General features: G+C 39.2%; 1 protein-coding gene across 2 annotated transcripts in view; it reads right to left on the bottom strand.

Moving 5' to 3' along the window:
• Positions 1-22,309, bottom strand: part of DNAJB4 (DnaJ heat shock protein family (Hsp40) member B4) — a 43,780-nt gene that overhangs the window by 7,931 nt on the left and 13,540 nt on the right. Inside the window, exon 1 of one of the 2 annotated variants that reach the window (XM_007534213.3) lies at positions 5,165-5,635. The exons of the other annotated variant lie outside the window; for it this stretch is intronic. Coding sequence (XP_007534275.1) covers positions 5,165-5,375 — 211 coding nt within the window. The 5' untranslated portion in view covers positions 5,376-5,635. Of the gene's footprint in view, positions 1-5,164; positions 5,636-22,309 lie in introns of those variants that run through there. 2 annotated transcript variants of the gene reach the window in all.

The following is a 22,309-nucleotide window of genomic DNA, read 5'->3' as shown; positions in this document are numbered from 1 at the left end:
CAACCCATTTGCAGTACCAAAGCAAGTAATGAATTAGGGCTGCTAACCATGATAATTACTTTGTTAAAAGTTTATAAAAAGCACTGGAGAGGAGATAGAATATCAGGAATTATATGACTTCCAAGCAGCTCTTCTATGCCACACAACTAAGTTTATACCAAGAATTAGTTACCAGCACAGTAAAACCCTTTAATCAATGTTAACTCACAAAAATCTAATTTAATTATTTTTATAAATACACAGTAAATAAAATTAGATCCAGTTGATTAGATATACAAATTAGAGAAAAGAAACAAACTTGTATAAAGATTAACATACTGAATATATCATATAAGTCTAAGTAGGTAAACTAAAAAAGGAAACTAATATCAAGATTAATATACTAAATACAAGTTTGGTTATATAAATACTTCCCAGCATTTAAATGAATTTTTTTTATTTATTCCCTTTTGTTGCCCTTGTTTTATTGTTGTAATTATTATTTTTGTTGTTATTGATGTCGTCGTTGTTGGACGGGACAGAGAGAAGTGGAGAGAGGAGGGGAAAACAAGAGAGGGAGAGAGAAAGACAGACACCTGCAGACCTGCTTCACCGCCTGTGAAGCGACTCCCCTACAGGTGGGGAGCCGGGGGCTGGAACTGGGATTCTTACATCGGTCCTTGCTTTTCGCACCACGGGTGCTTAACCCGCTGCGCTACTGCCGGTCTCCCTTAAATGAAATTTTTATAAAGCTGTAAATTAAACTGAAAAAAAAAAAAAAGTCAAGAAAAAGATATAGTTGGGAACTATAATACTGCAGGAATTTTTTTTTCACCTTTCAATACAAATTTGTTTATATCCACTGAAGATTTCAGAACTGAAACTGGTTCAAAATCCAATTTAAATTTTCTATTATTCTGTGGGTTTTCCGTTCTCTCTTTTTTTTTTTTAAATTTATTATCTTTATTTATTGGATAGAGACAGCCAGAAATCAAGAGGGAGGGGGGTTACAGAGAGGGAGAGAGACAGAGTGACACCTGCAGCCCTGCTTCACCACTCGTAAAGCTTTCCCCCTGCAGGTGGGGACCAGGAGCTCAAACCCGGGTCCTTGCGCACCGTAATACATGCACTTAACCAGGTGCACCACCACCTGGCCTCTTGGGTTTTTTGTTTTCAAATGATTCACCTATAGAGAAAGAAATTTTCAGAAATAGCTGTATTTGTTACCTATCACAAAGGAAAACCATGGTAAATACATTGGTCAATGATTTTAGTAGTTATAAAGCTATACAACCATCGTCACATCTAGTTGTAGAAGTTCCATAAACCCAAAGAGTTCTCTAGTTTCTATCTGTAGCTAATCCCTGTACCCACCTCTAGCCCAAGGTAATGGCTTGCTTTCTCTAGAAATTTGCATTTTCCATGCATTTCATACAAATGGAATTATGAAAATATACTCTTTAACATCTGATTTCATTTCCTCTTTTTTAACATTCCTTTCCCTTTGAAATATTTATTCTTGGGGGAGTCGGGCTGTAGCGCAGCGGGTTAAGCGCAGGTGGCGCAAAGCACAAGGACCGGCATAAGGATCCCGGTTCGAACCCCAGCTCCCCACCTGCAGGGGAGTCGCTTCACAGGCGGTGAAGCAGGTCTGCAGGTGTCTATCTTTCTCTCCTCCTTTCTGTCTTCCCCTCCTCTCTCCATTTCTCTCTGTCCTATCCAACAACGACAACAACAATAATAACTACAACAATAAGAAACAACAAGGGCAACAAAAGGGAATAAATAAATAAAATAAAATAAAAATATATAAAAAAAAGAAATATTTATTTTTGATAGAGACAGATAAAATGAGAAGGAAGAAGATAGAAGATAGAAAGGGAGACACCTGCAGCATTGTTTCAGGATAGTGAAGCTTTCCTCCTGCAGGTGGGGGCTGGGGCGGGTGGGCTCAAACTGATTTCTTTTTTTTTTTCCTTTTTTAAATATTGATGCATTTCTGTAGCACTGTTTTTGAGGTTCACTCATGCTGTCAGTATTTCATTCACTTGATCATCTTAATTGCTTAACTGTATTCTTGTGTGTGTACACACAGAACACATCTGTTTTTGTTTATTAACCAAACGATAGTACATTTGGATTGTTTCTAGTTTGACATCATTACAAATACTGCTCCAATGAACATTCATAGGCAATGGACATTTATACTTTTATTTCTTACTTAGACTTTTTTTGTTTTAAGCCAACTTAAAAAAAAAAAAAAAGTATTGGGCCCAGCCCATGGCACACCTGGTTGTTAAGTGCACACACTACAGTGCACAAGGACCAGGGTTCAAGCTCCTGGTCCTCATCTGCAGGGAAAAAGCTTCAAGAGGAGGAAAATAGAGCTGAAGGTGTCACTTTGCCTCTCTCCCTGTCTCACAGTCCCCTCTCTCTCCTCCTGTCTTTCTCATTAATAAATAAATTTAAATTTTTTAAAAATATTACATTAAAAAAAGATACTTTAAAAAGAGAAAGAAAAGTAATCTTAGCACACAACTCAATTCAGTGTAAAAAATATATAGTTATGCTATATACAACTATTCCATAATAGTTGTAAATAATTTCCCTGTCTCTACCCACTAAAAAAATTAAAATAAATAAAAAACAGTATGTAAGTGGCCCAGGAAATTATAAAGTGCTGGACTTGCATGCATAAGGTCCCAAGACCAGTCTCTAGCACTGCACATGCCAGAGTGATGTGCTGGGTCTTTCTCTGTCTCATCGACACATACACTTTCAAACATCATTTAAATTTATGGATATTAGATATTTTCAAACTGAATAGACTGAACCATCAGAACTTAGTCCCAAAATATACCTAAAGAAGATTTTTAAAAATAATCCAAGTGATTATTTTAAACATAAGACAAGTAACTCTACTTTAGTGTTAAAAATTAACTCCTAAAATATAATCGAGTAAAAATATTTCTAATTAACTAGAGAATATTTTGTAATAATATTTTAAGTGCTTTAAAAGACTTATTCTTCTTTAACAATTATATCTATTGCTTATATCATTTGAGTACAAAGAACAAAACAAGTTTCTAGGTATAAAAATAATCTTGTATTTAGTTTTTTTTAAAAAAATAAAACTAAAGAAATATCATTCAAGAAAAGTACTATTGAGTAGGGGTAGATAGCAAACGGCTATGCAAAGAGACTCTCATGCCTGAGGCTCCAATGTCCCAGGTTCAGTCCCCAACATCACCATAAACTAAAGCTGAATAAAGCTCTGGTTTAAAAAGAAAAAAAAGTACTATTAAGGGATAATAATACTACACCAAAAAATATTATCTTTTTGTGACTTAAAAATTCTGAAAACAAATATCATTAGTAAACACTAAATTCTAAGGCTTAGTCATAGACAAACTTGAGCTATAAATTAAAGCAGTATATAATATGTTTTTTCATGGGAATCAAAATAACTTCTTCAGAAAGGATATTATTGTAGTATCTCAGCTGTCTCTCAATATCTTCTCAAAATATTGTTAGTATTTTAAAATCCTAATTGGTTTTTGAAATGAAGCAAATCAAAGTGTGGTAATAAGGAGCATGCAAGAATAAACTGTCTACTATTGCCTCACCACCATCAGTAACTTGACACTGTAGGTTCTCACCATACCAAAATCAGCAGGGAAAACTGCAGTTTTTGACAACTCAGATCAAAAAGCAAAGCAAAACAAAAACAATAAAATAATAACCCTTTCTAAATAATCAGTCTGCTTGCCTAGATTTAATGTTTTAACCTAAAATCAACATAGTCAATACCTCATTGTTTTAGGATACTTTTATAGTTAGAAAAATTTAATGTTAAATACAATTTAAAAAATCAAAGAATAGCAAAAAAAAAAAATTCACAATGCCTTTAAAAAAATCTGGGGAGAAAAGTAAATGGCTACGTAATTTAGTGCTGATTTCAAAAGTTAATGGGGAAAGCAATATAGCCAAGGTGGATAAATGAGGTCGACTTTTGGTGATAGCTGGAAACTTGACTCTTGGTGATTAGCATTTGTATTATTTGCAGATATTGATATTTAAGTCTGTATACATAAATAATGTCATAAACAAATGTTACTTCAATAAGAAAAACAAAGTCGAAAGTTCCAGCATATAGGAATTAAAATATTTTTGTAGTTGTAGCTAACAATTTAAAAGTCACATTAAATGGAAATTATAGACAAACATAATTTAAGATACAGAATGATAAAATCTTAAAGTATGCCCATTCACTGTATTCAACTAGTTTCTGATTTCACAGTACAAGAAACAAAAGTAAGGCAGGGAGGTGAAAGGGAAGTTGTCACGAGTTGCCTCTATACCTAGATGGTAAAATTTAAAAAAAACAATGTTATCTAAAAGTAAACCAGTAATTGTTCTATCTAAGTGGCCATTTTAGGTCAAAAATTACTTTTCTGAGATCTGTTTCTTGGCACACAATTACTGTTTACAATTAAGCTAAAAACTTGTTCTGGTATTTTATGACATCAGGAAAATTCTTTCCTCTCCAGGCAGAATGCCAAAAACAACTAGAGCTAAATGCCTAGGCCTTCTACTTCTCAGACGTATGACTCTCTTGTTCAGTCTAAACTAGCTTTGCTATAAGAAAGGAAAAAAAAAAAATCTTTAGTTTTCATGAACATCCCACAATTTGAACTGCCAGTCTTAAATTTTTAAATGAAGGCTCTTTATTGGTCTTGGAAAAATTTCATTAAGAAACAAAACATATTGTTATATGGGAAACTGGGGAATGTTATGCATGTACAAACTATTGTATTTACTGTTGAATGTAAAACATTAATTCCCCAATAAAGAAATAAAAAAATATAAAAAAAAGAAACAAAACAGGTTACATACAATTTTTGACACAATCTCTTAATGAGTATAGGAATTTAGAATTTCTTTCAAAACAAAACATGCATTAAACATTATAACTCATGGCAGAAAAATATGTGTATGTACTCATTATTAAACGTCAAAAATCTAAAATAAGGCAAGTACATTTCATTTACAGCTATGTTAAAGTCATTCATAGGATATTATTTGTCTTTCTACTTTCTATATGTCTAAGAATTTAGCAAGAACTAGAAAGCAAACAGTGAGAAAAAGAGCTGGGGAGACAGAAAGATATACACAGAATACTTACCTTCCTCCCCAAACTGATCATATATTTCTCTCTTTTTAGGATCGCTCAATACTTCATAAGCTTCTGCGACCTCTTTAAATTTTTCCTCTGCCTGAGGAGATTTGTTCTTGTCCGGATGAAATTTGAGGGCTTGTTTTCGGTAAGCCTTTTTAATATCTTCATCTGTAGCTCCTTTTTCAATTCCCAAAATGAAATAATAGTCTTTCCCCATTTCGAATGCCTTGAAATGAACTTAGATTTCCCTTTGTGAAAGAAAACAGCGTCCCCAGTCTTAGCAATACAAAAATTCTAAGAAAAACCAGGTGGGTACGTTAAAAGTTAAAGCAAATCAGCAATTCAGCTCTGCTGTCTCAGGCAGCACGCAGTCAGCGTCGCTGTATTTAATTTCCTTTCCCAACAGCTCACTTACAGATAAATATACACTACACAAGAGACGGCCTCCTCCTAGATCCACCCATTTTCACTACGTGTCTCTGTACTTTCTAGAACAGCAAACGCTGGAGGACGTCACTTCCCCAGCTGCCTCTAGTCAAAGTAGTGAGCTAGGTTTCTCCGCCTCCACTATTAACTATTCATTTCCCTTCTCGTTCTACCAGTTCTGTCACCTTTTTAAGAGGCCAAGTGGATTAAGAAACCACTATTTCAACACAGAACGCCATTAACTATGTACTTATGTAACCTACTAGAAGTGAAAAAGTAACAAATACAATTATAATTAAGTATTCTATGTTAAAAATTTAAACTTATCATGCAAATCAAAGCACCTTAGAATTTAAACATTTCAGTTTCAAATTACTCAGATGTACATTATAAAAGACTAAAATTAAGTTTGTTTAGATTTAAATTTTAAATAAGTTGTGTCATTTTCAAAATTCTTGGGGTCTAACAACCAGGAATTCCAGGAAGACAATACAATGACTTTGCACTGTAAACAGACTAGTTATCATAAACTTCTAAGTATTATTTTTAAAATAAGTAAAAGACCCAAAAATGGTTTTAGCTAAGTTTGTAGTATAAAGATAATTCTGGCAATCAAAATTTCTGTAGACCTCATTTCTGATTTTAGTTACTTCACGTAAAATATGACACACCTCCACCCCCACCCACCTCACATTCCTGCAGTCACTAAACAGTTTTTGTGCTGCAGAAAATATAAATGTATCAGGTTACAGACAGTAAAAACTCATGTTCCTTATAAAACCTTAAGTAGATCAGTTCAAAATCTGAATGTGCTATTGAAGAGGCAGCAATATGTATTGTTTCTTGCAAAATAAGTTTGCTCTAATTCTAAGTACTCATTGTCCGAGATCTTGGAGAAAACAGGGAAAAAAAGAGAATTAAATCTCTCTACATCATACAGCCTCAAGTAATCTCTCCTAATGTTAGTGTATTTCCTTCTAATCCTTTTTGCCTATGAATATTTATAATATTTGCTGCAGTCTATATTTTTGTAAGTTTATATATTAGTTATTTATTAGACATATTTTCAATATACATAAAACAAATTTATTTTTTGTGGTTGTTGCCCTTGTTGTAGTTTTTATTGTTGTTGATGTCGTTGTTAGGACAGAGAGAAATGGATAGAGGGGAAGACAGAGGGGGAGAGAGAAAGAGACACCTGCAGACCAGCTTCACTGCCTGTGAAGTGAGTCCCCTGCAGGTGGGGAGCCTGGGGCTCAAACCAGGATCCTTACGCTGGTCCTTGCACTTTGTGCCACCATGTGTGCTTAACCCGCTGCGCCAGACTCACATAACACAGATTTCTTATTTCCCATTTCCTCATCTTTTCTAAAATATTTTCAGTGGCTAGGAAATGGTTTATAAGTAGAGCACAGGGCTTAATCTGCCTGTAGTCCCAGGTTCCAAACTGAGCACTGAATATGCTATAGTTGTACTCTGCCTACCCTGGCCCCTACCTCTTATGAAATAACCCTTTTATAATTTTTCCACTTCTGGACTAGGGAAATAGCATAATGGTTATGCAAAGGACTCTCATGTCTGAGGCACTGAGGTCCCAGGTTCAATCCCTAGCACTACCATAAGCCAGAGCTGAACAGTGCTCTGCTCTCTTTCTCTCTCATTAAATTAAAATAAATAAAAATATTTTTAGTTTATATTTCTATCTTATTTATTTATTTGTGATAAAGAGAGAAACTGAGAGGGAAGGGGGAGATAGAGAGGAAGAGAGAAGCACTGCTTCACAGCTCAAGAAGCTTGTCCCCCTGCAGGTGGGGACCAGCAGTTTGAACCTGGGTCCATGTAACACATATGTACACTCTACCAGATGTGCCATTATCTATCTGGTCCCCAAAATATCCATTTCTTGTGAGAACTATGGTAATTATCTGGGCAGGGTGGCACAGGACTTTGGTGGAGGATATGGTGATTTACACATACCATGCATAGGTGTGAAACTATGCCCCTGAAATCTAGGAAATCACTAAATAATAATAACAATAATATTTTTTAAGTTTCTATTTCTGACCTCAGGAGAGAGTTCCCCGTGTAAAGCACATACTTTACAATGTCTCAAGCTACATGGGAGCACCTACCTGCACTGGGGAAGCTTCAGGAGTGGTGGAGCTGTGCTATGTTGTCTCCCTTTCTCTATATCTTTCACAATCTCTGTCTTTTGCCTTATCTGAACAAAAAGAGAGAGAGAATATACCAAGAGTAGAGGAAGTGTACAATCACAGAGCCCCAGTGATAACCTTGAGGGAAAAAAGTTTCTTTTCCTAATACAATATTAGAAAGACTGGAGTGGAGGTGGATAGCATAATGGTTATACAAAGAGACTCTCATGCCTGAGGCTCCAAAGTCCCGGTTCAATCCCCACCACTACCACCACCATAAACCAGAGTTGAGCAGTGCTCTGGGGAAAAAAAAAAAAAAGTATTAAAAAGGCAAGGAAATCTCAAAAGAATTCTATAGAACCCTATATTCAAGTCTTTAGACTAAGAAAGAACAAAAGAACATTCATGAAGAAAAGTATACTATACATATGTTGGAACATAATAAGAGAGCTGAGGCAGGGGTAGAGAGTAGAATGGTTATGGAAAGAGACTTTCATGCCTGAGGCTCCAATGTCACAGATTCAGTCCCCTGCACCAATGTAAACCAGAGCTGAACAGTGCTCTGATTTAAAAGAAAAAAAAAAAAAAATTGGTGTATTCTACCAAAGTAAAAGACTCTGGGGGGGAGTATACATCCTCAAAAAGGATGACAGAGGACTTAGTGGGGGTTGTATTGCTCTGTGGAAAACTGAGAAATGTTATGCATGTACAAACTATTGTATTTACTGTCAACTGTAAAACATTAATCCCCCAATAAAGAAATTAAAAAAAAAAACACGATGAGAGAGCCAGACAGTAGTAGACACAGTGCACACACACTTTATCAGGTACAAGGACCCAGGTTTAAACCCAGGTTTACAAGGACCCCTGACCCCCCCACCTGCAGGAGGAAAAGATTCACAAACAGTGAAGCAATGCTGCAGGTCTCTCTCTCTCTCTCTCTCATTCTATCTCTCCTTTCATGTCTCTACTAAGAAAAAAAAAATACCATGAAAAGTGATCACCTCAAAAAGAGAGATAATCTTCAAAGATATGAAATTACCTACTCTATATGCCAAGCAGCTCTCTCTTTTATTTTTTTTATTATTGGATAGAGTCAGAGAGAAATTGAGAGGGGAGGAGGAGGTAGAGAGGGAGAGAGACAGACAGACAGAGAGGCAGACACCTGCAGCCCTGCTTCACCACTAGTGAAGCTTTCCCCCTGCAGGTGGGGACCAGGAGCTTGAACCTGGGTCCTTGTGCACTTAAGGTGCATGCTTAAACAGTTGCACCACCACCCGGCAAGCAAATCTCTACTAATGATACATCATCAGTTTTTTAAAACTTTATTGATGTGATTTGGTAGAACAGAGAGAAGGAGAGAGAGACACCTACAAACCTGCTTTTTTTTTTTTTTAACTCCAGGGCTCAGTGCCTGCACTAAGAATCCACTGCTCCTGGAGCTTATTTTTTCCCTTTTGTTGTCCTTGTTGTTACTGTTATTACTGTTGTCTTTGTTTGTCTGCAGGTGTCTGTCTTTCTCTCCCCCTGTTTTCCCCTCTTCTCCATTTCTCTCTGTCCTATCAACAACAAACATCAATAACAATAATAACTACAACAACAATAAAACAAGGGCAACAAAAAGGGGGAAGAAGCAAATTAAAAATGGAGAGAGGAGGGTAAGACAGAGAGGGAGAAAGAAAGATAAACACCTGCAGACCTGCTTCATCGCTTATGAAACGACACCCCTGCAGGTGGGGAGCTGGGTGCTCAAACCGGGATCCTTACTCTGGTCCTTGCGCTTTGCGCCCTGTGCCATTAATCCGTTGCACTACCGCCCACCCCCCAAAACAAAAACAAAACACCTGCTTTACTACCCATGAACCCTGAACCCCCCCCATCCACCCTCCCACCTTGCCCCAGCAGATGGGGACCAGGGTCCTTGTACCTGGTAATACATGCACTTAACCAGGTGTGCCACTATCCAGCCCCTGATTCAGCAATTTTTTGAGAATGTTCATCTTTGTGAGATATGTGTGTGCATACTTTTGAAAGCTGGGCTTCCGATTTCAACATTTATAACATCGAGCAGGCTGACAAATTGCTGACATATGCCAGATTCCTGCAAAATTTTAGTCCTTATTTATTTTTAGTATTAAAGAATAGTCAGTATCAGGGTGGGAATGCAAGAGTCTTATGCCTGAGGCTCTGAGGTCTCAGGTTCAAATCCTAGCATCACCATAAACCAGAGATGAGTAGTACTCTGTTCTGTTAGTGTCTCTCAGTGTGTGTGTGTGTGTGTGTGTGTGTGTGTGTGTCTTTCTGTATCTCTCATAAAAATAAAGGAAATAAAATATTTTTAAAAAATACCCACTATCAAAAGATAAAATTTCAAATCTAAAAAAAAAAAAAACGTAGGGAAGAATGTTTCTGGACTAGAGAGACAGCATAATGGATAAGCAAAAAGACTTTGATGCCTAATGCTCTAGTGCCAGATTCAATCCCCAGAACCATCCAGTGCTCTGGTCACTTCTCTGTAGCTCTCATTAAAATAAAATAAGTATGCATAATAAGAATAAATAAATAAGTAAAATATATTCTAAAATATTCTTATCTGATTCAATAATTTTCAGAAAGGTAGTCACATGATCAAGAGTTGAAACAGAAAATTATTTTAAGGGGGCCAGGTGGTGGTGCACCTAGTTAAGCACACACACTACAGTGCACAAGAACCCAGGTTCAAGCCCCTGGTCCCTACCTGCAGAGGGAAAGCTTCATGAGTGGTAAAGTAGGGCTGCAGGATTCTCTCTGTCTCTTTCCCTCTCTATCTACCCCGCCCTTATCAATTTCTCTGTCTCTATCTAATAAATAAAAATTATTTAAAAAATTATTTTAATGGTCTTGCAGACATTTGGGAAGTTACTAAAAATGTTTTTAGGATGTGGGGAGGTTGCATAATGGTTATGCAAAGAGACACTCATGCCTGAGGCTCCAAAGTCCCAGGTTCAATCCCTCACACCACCAATGATTTAAATGATTTAAAACTTCATTTTGTGGTCCAGGAGGTGGCACAGTGGCTAACGCACTAGACTCTCAGGCATGAGGTCCTGAGTTCAATCCCCAGCAGCACATGTACCAGAGTGATGTCTGGTTCTTTCTCTCTCTCCTCCTATATTTCTCATTAATAAATAAATAAAATATTTTTTAAAAAAACTTCATTTTCAACTATATCAGAACATAAATGTGCTAATTATTTTATCAAAATTAATGACAAAGTTTTTGTACTTAGAAGTGTGTTTAGGGACTCTTGGATCAGAATTTAACAGAAATTTTAATAATGTCACAATATGGTGTCAATATTTTTATGAATAATTCAATATTTTTAATAAAGCTTCCTTATTTGAGAGCTTTTGTCTTTTTTTTTTTTTTTTTTGCCTCCAGGGTTATTGCTGGGGCTGGGTGCCTGCACTATAAATCCACTGCTCCTGGAGGCCATTTTTGTTGCTCTTATTACTACTGTTGCCAGATAGGACAGAGAGAAATTGAGGAAGGGAAGGGAGGGGGTTGGCGTAGAAGATAAGAGCCTGCAGACCTGCTTTACCATTTGAGAAGTGACCTTCTACAAGTGGGGAACCGGGTGCTCCAACCAGCATCCTTACTCGGGTCCTTGGGCTTCATGCCATGTGCGCTTAACCCGCTGCACTACTGCCCAGCCCCCTATTTGGGAGCTTATGCTTTAATAATACCTATGCACAAGATTTGAACCCCTGGTGCCCAAAAGCAAGACGGAGGAGCTTCACAGGTGATGAAGCAGTACTGCAAGTGTATCTCCTCTCTCTCCCTCTCCCACTACCTCTATCCAATGAATAAATTTATTAAAATTTCATATAAGTAGCATTTGATGTGATTTCAAACGCATTTATTTCAAATACAGTGATCAAGAGTTTACTACTGGGGGTTGGGCAGTGGCACAGCGGGTTAAGCGCACGTGGTGCTAGGCGGAAGGACCAGCTAAGGATCCCGGTTTGAGCCCCCAGATCCCCATCTGCAGAGGAGTCGTTTCACAGGCGGTGAAGTAGGTCTGCAGGTGTCTGCCTTTCTCTGCTCTTCTCTGTCTTCCCCTCCTCTCTCCATTTCTCTCTGTCCTACCCACCTCGAATGACATCAACAATAACAATAATAACCACAATAAAGCTACAACAACAAGGGCAACAAAAGGGGGAAAAATGGCCTCCAGGAGCAGTAGATTCATGGTGCAGGCACTGAGCCCCAGCAATAACCCTGGAGGCAAAGAAAAAAAAAAGTTTACTACTAGTGAAAGAGCAAAAAGATCAATAGAACACAATATGAAGCCTAGAAATGGATGCACATAGAAATAGTCAATCTTTGACAAAAGAACAAAAAAACTAATCTTTTCAACAAGGTTGCTGGAACAACTGGACATTTACATGCAACAGAATGAGTCCAGACACAGACCTTACACTCGTCACAAAAATCAACTTAAATAGATCACAGACCTATAAGAAAATAGCAAAACCATAAAACTCCTAGACACAAGAAAAAAGCTAGATGACCTTGGGATTGGCAATGACATGTGTGTATGCATGTATGAATGTATGTATGTTTGTATGTATTTCTGGTGCCAACACCCAGAGTGATGACTTCTAAAATATAGTACTAAGGGCAAAATTTATGAAAGAATTGGTAGACTAAGTTTTTAAAAATTTTTTCTTCTGAGAAACACACTGTCACAGGAATGAAATAAGTCACAGACCAATAAAAATTCTCATATATATCTGGTGTTATCCAAAATATATATTTTTAAAAAGTAACATCAGAATCATGGCAGTATGAGTTTTACTTTTTTTCTTTCTTCTTTAACAACTATTCAGACATGCATAAAAATAACTAATTTAATCTCTGTACCACACCCCAAAGCAGGAGAGATCCATCTGTGTACTCCAAAGTGGGTGGACTGAACCATAGGAACTCAGAGTAGGGAGGGAAGTAGCAGTCAAGTGAGCCGTTGCAGAGGTAGTGACCAAAGAGAACAAGGTGTCTGATTTGGCATCGAGAAAGTGACAATGATGGGGTGGGATGGAAAGGGGGAACAGTAGGCAGATAAAGAGAACTGTTTTATACAATAGAACCAAAAGGGCCACTCACTCATGGGCAGGTGAGACTGTCCTCAGCTGGACACAGAAAGCTCTGGCTGGTAAGAGAAACCAAAACCTTGTGCTATAGTGCCACCTGATGGAAAACAAAAGAAAGCTTGCTAATAGATACATCAACCTGTTGAGCTATTAGAAATAAATTGAGGGAGTCGGAAGGTAGCGCAGCGGGTTAAGCACACGTGGCACGAGGTCCGGTGTAAGGATCCCGGTTCAAGCCCCCAGCTGCCCACTTGCAGGGGACTCGCTTCACAGGCGGTGAAGCAGATCTGCAGGTGTTTGTCTTTCTCTCCCCCTCTCTGTCTTCCCCTCCTCTCCCCATTTTCTCTCTGTCCTATCCCACAAGAATGATGACAATAATAAAACAAGGGCAACAAAAAGGGAATAAATAAATATTTAAAAAAGAAATAAATTAAAACCTCGCCCAAAACAAACAGAAAGTGATTCACTATTTCAAATGCCACAGCAGAGCATGTTTCATCACACACACACACACACAAAAAAAAAAAACAAAACATGGGAACATCACAAAAAAAAAAGAAATCAAAATCAAACCCAGACACTGAATGAATACTATGATTTAATGGATAATTTTATTTACTTATTTTCATTTAGTTGGCAGTCAGCGGAGGTAAAGAACAAACACCTCCTCACAGACCCCTGCAAGCGTCAACCCGGCTTTGACCTAGCACGTTATGATTGGGCCCTCCTCAATCGCTATCGCACAGGCCATGGCCGGTGCGCCTCTATGTTCCATCGCTGGGGAGCCAGAGATGACCCGAACTGCCCCTGCGGCTACAGACAGACTATGACCCACATAGTCAACGACTGCCACTGCTCCAGATTCAAAGGAGGTCTCGAAACTTTACATCAGGCTCAACCTGACGCTGTTGACTGGCTGCGGAAGAAGGGCAAACGCTAGAAGAATTTAGTCAGCAGGGCTATTTACTGGGACTCTGATCATGCATGTTTCCACCTTAGTGAAATCTTTAAAATATTTTATTTATTTATTTATTTTATTTTGGAAAAAAATTGGGAGGGGAGGAAAAAAGGATAAAAAAGGGAGAAGGGAGGAAAAGAGGGAAGGAGAGAGGAAGGGAGGGAGGGAGGGAGAGGGGGAGAGAGAGAGAGAGAGAGCTGTAGTACTGTTCCACTGCTTGTAAAGCTTCCCCACACCTCCCTGCAGGTGGAGACTAGGAGCTTGAACCCAGGATCCTGCTCATGGTTACAATAAGCTGTACCAGCACCCAGCTCCCAAAGTGGACTCTGTATTAAGACAGAAGATGAGAGACAGAGTGGGGGGGAGGGGATACCACATTGTTGCTTCACCACTTACCATGTGGTGGTGGTGAGAGCACTCAAACCCAGGTCTTCACAAATGCTAAGGTGTGTGCTCTCCTGAATAAGTCATAATCCCCCAGTCACATGGATAAAGAAGTTTGTTTTTCCATCGCACTGCTCAGCTCTGGGTTATGGTGGCGCAGAAGACCTCAGAGCCTCAGACATGAAAGTCTCTTTGAATAATCATTATGCTCTCTCCCCTGCCCAGGATATAGAATTTTAAATAACTGTTATGAAGATGTTTAATGTCTTACCAAAAACAATGTCTCAGCAAACACAAAGGTAATGCTCAGGATTCAACAATAAATTTGAATCCCTGGCATTACCTAGCCAGAATTGAGCTGTGCTCTGATATATAAATAAATCAGCAGCAAAGCCTCCTTCAAATCTGGGTTGCATGCATGACAAAGCAGCATGCCAGCCAAGTAAACTGCAAGATTAAAATTCTAAAGAGAAACCAAAGGGGGAGCCAGGCGGTATGATGCACCTGGTTAAGCACACACATTACAATGTGCAAGGACCCAGGTTCAAGTCCCTGGTCCCCCCCTGCTAAGGGAAGCTTCACAAGTAGTGAAGCAGGACTTAAGGTGTCTCTTTGTCTCTCTCCCTCTCGACTCCATACCCCTCCTCTCAACTTCTCTCTGTTCTATCAAATAAGATAGGAAGAAAAAGAAAGAAAGAAAGAAAGAAAGAGAGAGAAAGAGAGAAAGAAAGAAAGAAAGAAAGAGAAAGAAAGAAAGAAAGAGGAAGGAAGGAAAGAAGGAAGGGAAGGAGGGAGGGAGGGAGGGAAAAGAAGAGAAGAGAGTAGCACACCTGGTTGAGGTACACTTTACTATGCACAAGAATTTGAGTACAAGTCCAGTTCCCACCCGCAGGGGGAACACTTCAGTGAAGCAGTGCTGTTAAGTGTGTCTTGTCACTCTCCCTCTCTTGCTTGCTCTTCCCTTTCAATCTGTGTCTATCCAATAAATAAATAAATTGTTCTTTAAAATATGTATTGCACCCCACATGCAGGGGGGAGCTTCATGAGCAGTGAAGCAGAGCTGCAGGTGTCTCTCTCTGCCTCTTTCTCTATCTCCCCCTCCTTTCTAAGTTTCTCTCTGCCTCTAATAAGTATTTTATTTTATTTATTCCCTTTTGTTGCCCTTGTTGTTTTTTTTATTGTTGTAGTTATTGTTGTTGTTGTCGTTGTTGGATAGGACAGAGAGAAATGGAGAGAGAAGGGGAAGAGAGAGAGGAGAGAAAGATAGACACCTGCAGACCTGCTTCACCGCCTGTGAAGCGACTCCCCTGCAGGTGGGGAGCCGGGGTTCGAACTGGGATCCTTATGCCGGTCCTTGTGCTTTGCGCCACCTGCGCTTAACCCGCTGCGCTACAGCCCGACTCCCACTAAGTATTTTTTAAAAAATGTATTGCAGAAGGTGCTCAAAGTCACTGATCATGAGAGAAACGCAAATGAAGACAACAATGAGATACCACTTTACACCTGTGAGAATGCCATACATGAGAAATGACAGAAATGCAGATGTTGGAGAGGATATGGAGAAAAAGGGACACTTCTGCACTGCTAGTGGGAGTGCAAAATGGTCCAACCACTGCAGAAAGCAATTTGGAGACTTATCGGGACACTAGAAATGGTCCTTCCCTAAAACCCAGCAATTCCTCTCCTGGGCATTTTCCCAAAGGAAATAGAAACACCTATGAAAAGAGATCTGTGTATACCTATGTTCATAGCACAGCTTGTAATCACAAGAACCTGAAAGCAATCCAGATATCCAAAATCAGATGAGTGGCTTAAAAATTGTGGTATATGTACAGGATAGAATACCTACTCAGCTGTTTAAAATGATGATGTTGTCTCCTTTGCATCCTCTTGGATGAAACTAGAGGACATCATGTTGAGTGAGATAAGCGAAAAAGAGAAGGACGAACACTAAATGATCTCCCTTATTAGCAGGACTTAATATCATAGGAACGGGAGGGAGAGTAAAAAAGTAAAATATGGACTAGACATGATGTATTACACCAAAGCTAAGGACTCTGGGGAGGGAGGGGCAGAGAGAAGAGGAAGAAAACTTTGCAGGCCTGGTACATAATGAAATTGTATGCATATGTCAGTGGCTGCACTGTAAAGCATTGACCCACCTAATAAAAATTAAATAAAATAAAAATTGGAGGAATAGAGTGTTCTGTGAAATCTTACATATATACCAACTACTGTAATTTACTCTTGACTGTAAAACATTAATCCCCGTAATAAATAAAAAATGTAAAAAAATCAGATAATAAATCTTTTTTTAAATAAAATAATTCAGGTGGTTTGGATCATGACATAACACTAAAGTTGTTATTGTAAGGGTAAGTTCAACAAATTTCGTGAAGAAATAGATGTGGCATTAGAGAGAAATCACCAATGATTCTAATGTTTATCAGCTTCAGCTGAGAGAATTATTTACTAAAATAGGAAGAGAAGGCTGACAAGCTAGCTCACTTGAATAGTATGCTTGCTTTGTCATGGGCATGACCTAAGTTTGAGGCTGATTCCCACCACACAGAAGAAAGCTTCAATGTTATGGGGTCCTTCTGTCTATCACTTTTTTTTTTTTTAAATCAGAGTACTGCTCAGCTCTGGTTTATGGTGGTGGTGAAGTGGATTGAACATGGGACTTCAGAACCTCAGGCATGAGGATCTCTTTGCATAGCCATTATGCTATCTACCCCAGCCCTCACTGTCTCAATCAGAAAATGTAGGCCTGGAGTGGTGAAGCACCAGTGAAAACCACATATGTAAAAAGAGAGCTGGAAATTGAAAATGCAAATTGGAGTTCAATTTCGAACTCATTCAATTTAAGGTACCTATTAAACTTGCAGATGGTAATGTAACTGGGCAGTCTGATGTGACTTTGATAGCCATGGAAGCAGAGGGAAGGTTTATAAATATATAGAGAGAATATATTATTGCAGCATTACTCACAGTTGTCAAGACCTGGAAATTACCTACGTCCTCATCAACTGATGAATGAATGAATAAAGATGCCGTATATGTACACAATGGGGAAAAATAGCTGTAATAAAAGATGAGATCCAGCCATTTGTAAATTGCAAGGACCTAGAGGGTATTGTGTTTAGTGAAGTAAGTCTGAAAGAGAAACAAACATCATATGATTTTACTCATGTCACATAGAGAATACAAAGAGATGAACTCTGTCTCAATCTAAAATTAAAAAAAAAAAAAAAAAAAAACAGTAGTCCAGGTGGTAGCACACCTGGTTGAGTGCACATGTTGCAATGCTCACAGGCCCGGGATTTGAGCTCCTGGTCCCCACCTGCAAGGGGAAAGCCTTGAGAGTGGTGAAGCAGGCCTGCAGATGTCTCTCTCCCTCTCTAGCTCCCCCTTCCCTCTCGATTCCTGGCTTTCTCTATCCAATAAATAATAATTTTTAAAAAAATTGAGGGAGTTGGGCAGTAGCGCAATAGGTTAAGCACAAGTGGCGCAAAGCACAAGGACCGGCTTAAGGATCCCGGTTTGAGCCCCCGGCTCCCCACCTGCAGGGGAGTCGTTTCACAGGCGGTGAAGCAGGTCTGCAGGTGTCTATCTTTCTCTCCTCCTGTCTTCCCCTCCTCTCTGCATTTCTCTCTGTCCTATCCAACAACAAGGACATCAATAATAACTACAACAATAAAACAAGGGCAACAACAAAAAAGGAATAAATGAATAAAAAATTTTAATTAAAAAAATTAAAAAGATGTCTGTCTCTATCAATACATAAATAAATCTTTAAAAATTTAAAAAAAGAAAAAGAAAGAAATATTGATACGAGGGGCCATGGAAATAGTTCAGTTTGTTACAGCGCCAATTTGTATGCTCAAGGTCCCCAGATGACCAGGTTCAATCCCAGGCACCAATTTAAGCCAGAGTTAAGCAATGCTCTGCTATCCCTCTCTCCTTCCCTCTTCCCCCCACACACCCAATCATTTCGCACACGAGATTCACTTGTGTGGAAAGACCCAGAAGGTTCTACTGGGCACTTCCACCCTTTGATAGCTAATATTAACACCAACCTATTGGGCAGAGATCTTCTAGAATGTCTTGATGTTAAGATATCCACAGATGCCTCTGCAGAGTGTAACACGCGCTCCCGCGAGACCAGGTCTAATCAGCACCCCCCAATACTAAATGCCACTGTTCGCAGCCAAACACCCCGCTTAAGCTGGCTTTCTAATGAGCCTGTCTGGGTGGAACAGTGGCCTTTACAATATAATTACAACAATAAAACAACTAGGGCAACAAAAGGCAAGATACAAAAAAAAAGAGATAAGATAGTTCCCGCTTCCCTACACCTTAGAGTCTTTGTTAAAAGATAAGTTCTTTTTCCCCATGAATATATAATAATAAATAGGAAAAATACATTCCCCCAATACTCAGTTGGCTAAGGCACCAAACCTCTTTTTCTATAAAGCATTCAAATCAGATGCCCTGCTAACCACGAGAAGCAGATTGTGTTTCTTCCACAGGAATCCTGGAAAAAAACATCTGGACCCCTGTACACCCTGACATCACCCACTAGATGGCACGACTACAGTGGCACACCCCCCCAAAACCCTAGATGTCACCTGATGCGATCTGAAGAACCTGATTCACAGACTCCAAGGACAGAACTTTTTTTACTGCCTGTCTGCCTTTCCTGCTTCTGCTTTGCCTGTCACGTTTTGGCAGTTCCAGCTCACAATCTACAGAAAAGCGGAATTCCAGAGGCTGACCTTCCTCATGCAGCATTTCATCCCCTGCCATTTCTCCCCCTAGTCACCTACTTTGGACTGAGACTTTTATCGGACTTGCTGGTATACCCTTTGGACACTTTAGACAATTTTACAGCAGCTTTCTTCCCTTCACGTTGCTGGTTTTTCATAGACTGACCCTGAGTAGTTAATAGACTTTACAGACTGTTGCCCTGGCCATTAGATAAAAGGAAAGGGGGAGATGCTGGGAAATTGTGCAGATGTGTCACATCTGCCATGTTGTCCCCTCAGGCTACTAGTTCTCCTGAGAGTTGGGACATTCTGGGAGTGCCTGTTCCGCCATATTATGCCCTCAGGACATTGTCTATATCCCCACGATATTTGGAGTGCTTTGGTTACTCCTCCCCCCTCCCATTCTCATGAGAGTTATCATCCTATCCTGGAGTGCTATGGTTACTCCTCCCCCTTTCCATTCTCGTGAAAGCTACTCCTATAAAAACCCTTCATTTTCCGCACCTCGCTCTCTTGCCAGCGCTTCACTCCGGTGTTCAGACGCAGGAAAGGTTACTGTGTGAGGCGGCCATTTTCGCTACCTCCACGTGGCCCAACCTGCTTTTCTAGCACCCAACTCTGAGGTGCCAGTGCAAATAAAGATTTGTGTTTCCTCTTCGCTCCGGACTCCTCCTCTCTTCTCTGCAGCCCGCGCTCAACAACACCTCCCCACAATAAATAAATAAATAAAAGTGATACAAGGTTTCATTCAACACACACTAGAGTAAGTTCCAGGGAGACAATAAGAGTTTTTTGTACGTTTGTTTCAGGCACTCTCAGTTATGCATGATTTCCCAACCTCCTAGGTCAGCTATTCATTCTTTTTATGTGACAGAAAGAGAGGTAACACAGCACAACACGTGACCTATCTTCTAGCTCCTTGTCTTTTTAGTTTGTTTTCTACTATATCTCCAATAGCTGTAACAGTATCAAACTTTTTTGTGTGTGGTAGAGTTTTTTTTTTTTTAATTAGGGAATTAATGTTTTACATTCAACAGTAAGTACAATAGTTTGTACATGCATAACATTCTCCAGGTCCCCATATAACAATACAACCCCCCACTAGGTCCTCTGAATCTTTCTTGGACCTGTATTCTCCTCACCCACCCCAGACTCTTTTACTTTGGTGCAATACGCCAATTCCATTTCATTTCAGGTTCTACTTGTGTTTTCTTTTCTGATCTTGTTTTTCAACTTCTGCCTGAGAGTGAGATCATCCCATATTCATCCTTATGTTTCTGACTTATTTCACTCAACATGATTTTTTCTTGGTCCATCCAAGATCAGCTGAAAACGGTGAAGTAACCATTTCTTATAGCTGAGTAGTATTCCATTGTGTATGTATACCACAACTTTCTCAGCCACTCATCTGTTGTTGGACAACTGGGTTGCTTCCAGGTTTTGGCTATTACAAATTGTGCTGCCAAGAACATATGTGGACACAGATCTTTTTGGATGAATGTACTGGGTTCCTTAGGATATATCCCCAGGAGAGGAATTGCAGGATGATAGGGTAGGTCCATTTCTAGCCTTCTGAGAGTTCTCCAGACTGTTCTCCACAGAGGATGGACCAATTGACATTCCCACCAGTAGTGTAGGAGGTTTCCTTTGACCCCACACCCTGTCCAGCATTTGCTGCTGTTACCTTTTCTGATGTATGACATTCTGACAAGAGTGAAGTGGTATCTCGTTGTTGTCTTTATTTGTATTTCTCTGACAGAGACTTGGAACATTTTTTCATGTGTTTCTCACCCTTTTGGATCTCTTCTGTGGTGAATATTCTGTCCAAGTCCTCCCCCCATTTTTGGATGGGGTTATTTGTTGTATTGTTGAGTTTGGCAAGCTCTTTATATATGTTGGTTATTAAACTCTTATCTGATGTATGGCATGTAAAGATCTTCTCCCATTCTGTGAGGGGTCTCTTGGTTTGGGTAGTGGTTTCTTTTTCTGTGAAGAAGCTTTTTAATTTGATGTAGTCCCATAGGTTTATGCTTATATTAGTCTTCTTTGTAAGTGGATTCGTTTCATTGAAGATGTCTTTAAAATTTATGCGGAAAAGAGTTCTGCCAATATTTTCTTCTAAGTATCTGATGGTTTGTGGTCTAACATCCAAGTCCTTTGATCCACTTGGAATTTACTTTTGTATTTGGTGAAATACAGTGGTTCAGTTTCATTCTTCTGCATGTTTCAACCCATTGTTTCCAACACCATTTGTTGAAGAGACTCTGCTTTCCCCATTTAATAGTCTGAGCCCCTTTGTCAAAGATTAGATGTCCATAGGTAGTACCAAACATTTTTACTGAGTTGAATAAGTGAATATGGGATGGCTGGTGAAAGAATAAGTGAAATACAGGATGTCTGTATTGTTAAGTCTCAAAGAAAAATATGACACTTCATGCCTTAAAGTGCTTACTATTATCGAAAGGCTTCAATTGAAATTTCTTTTTCTTTTCAACCAGAGCACTGCTCAGCTGTGGCACATGGTGGTGCGGGGGGACTGAACCTAATACTTTGGAGCCTCAGTCATGAGAGTCTCTTTGCATAACCATTATGCTATCTACCCTCACCCCCATTGTATCTTTATATAACTTTTGCATTAAAATAAATCTAAAGGTAGGTATGGCCTAAAGGTGGTGCAGTGGATAAAGTATTGTACTCTCAAGCTTAAGCATGAGGCCCCAAATTTGAGCTGCAGCATAGTATGTGCCAGAGTGATGCTTCAGTTCTTTCTCCAGTAAATAAATCTCTAAATAAAAACTATATATTGCACACCAAAGTAAAAGACTCTACGGGGGGAGGAGAGTTAAGGTCCTGGAACATGATGGCAGAATAGGCCCTAGCAGGGGTTAAATTATTATTGGGAAAACTGAGAAATGTTACACATGTACAAACTACTGTATTTTACTGGTGACTGTAAATCATTAAGCCCCCAATAAGGAAAAGAAAAATAAATAAATAAATCTAAAAGTAAGGCTAGGGAGATAGCACCAGTGGCAGTCCAATAGACATTCATGCCTGGGGCACCAGTGATCCCAACTTCAATTGCCAGCACCACCAAAATCCTGAGTTGAGCAATGCTCTGGTTTAAAAAAAAAAATAGTAATAAGAATAATAATGGTTATGCAAAGAGACTCTCATGCCTGAGGCTCTGAGGTCCCAGGTTCTATCCCCTCAGAGCTTAGTAGTGCTCTGGTTAAAAATAAATAAACAAATAAAAATCTAAAAGGGAGCCCCGGTTGGTGGTGAGAGCACATTATCATGCACCATAAACAGGGTTCAAGTCCCCAGCT

The sequence above is a fragment of the Erinaceus europaeus genome, chromosome 11 (genome assembly GCF_950295315.1).
Source record: "Erinaceus europaeus chromosome 11, mEriEur2.1, whole genome shotgun sequence".
Classification (NCBI taxonomy): Eukaryota; Metazoa; Chordata; class Mammalia; order Eulipotyphla; family Erinaceidae; genus Erinaceus; species Erinaceus europaeus.
Note: the sequence above shows the minus strand (reverse complement) of the source record. Positions and strands in the feature narration are given on the sequence as shown.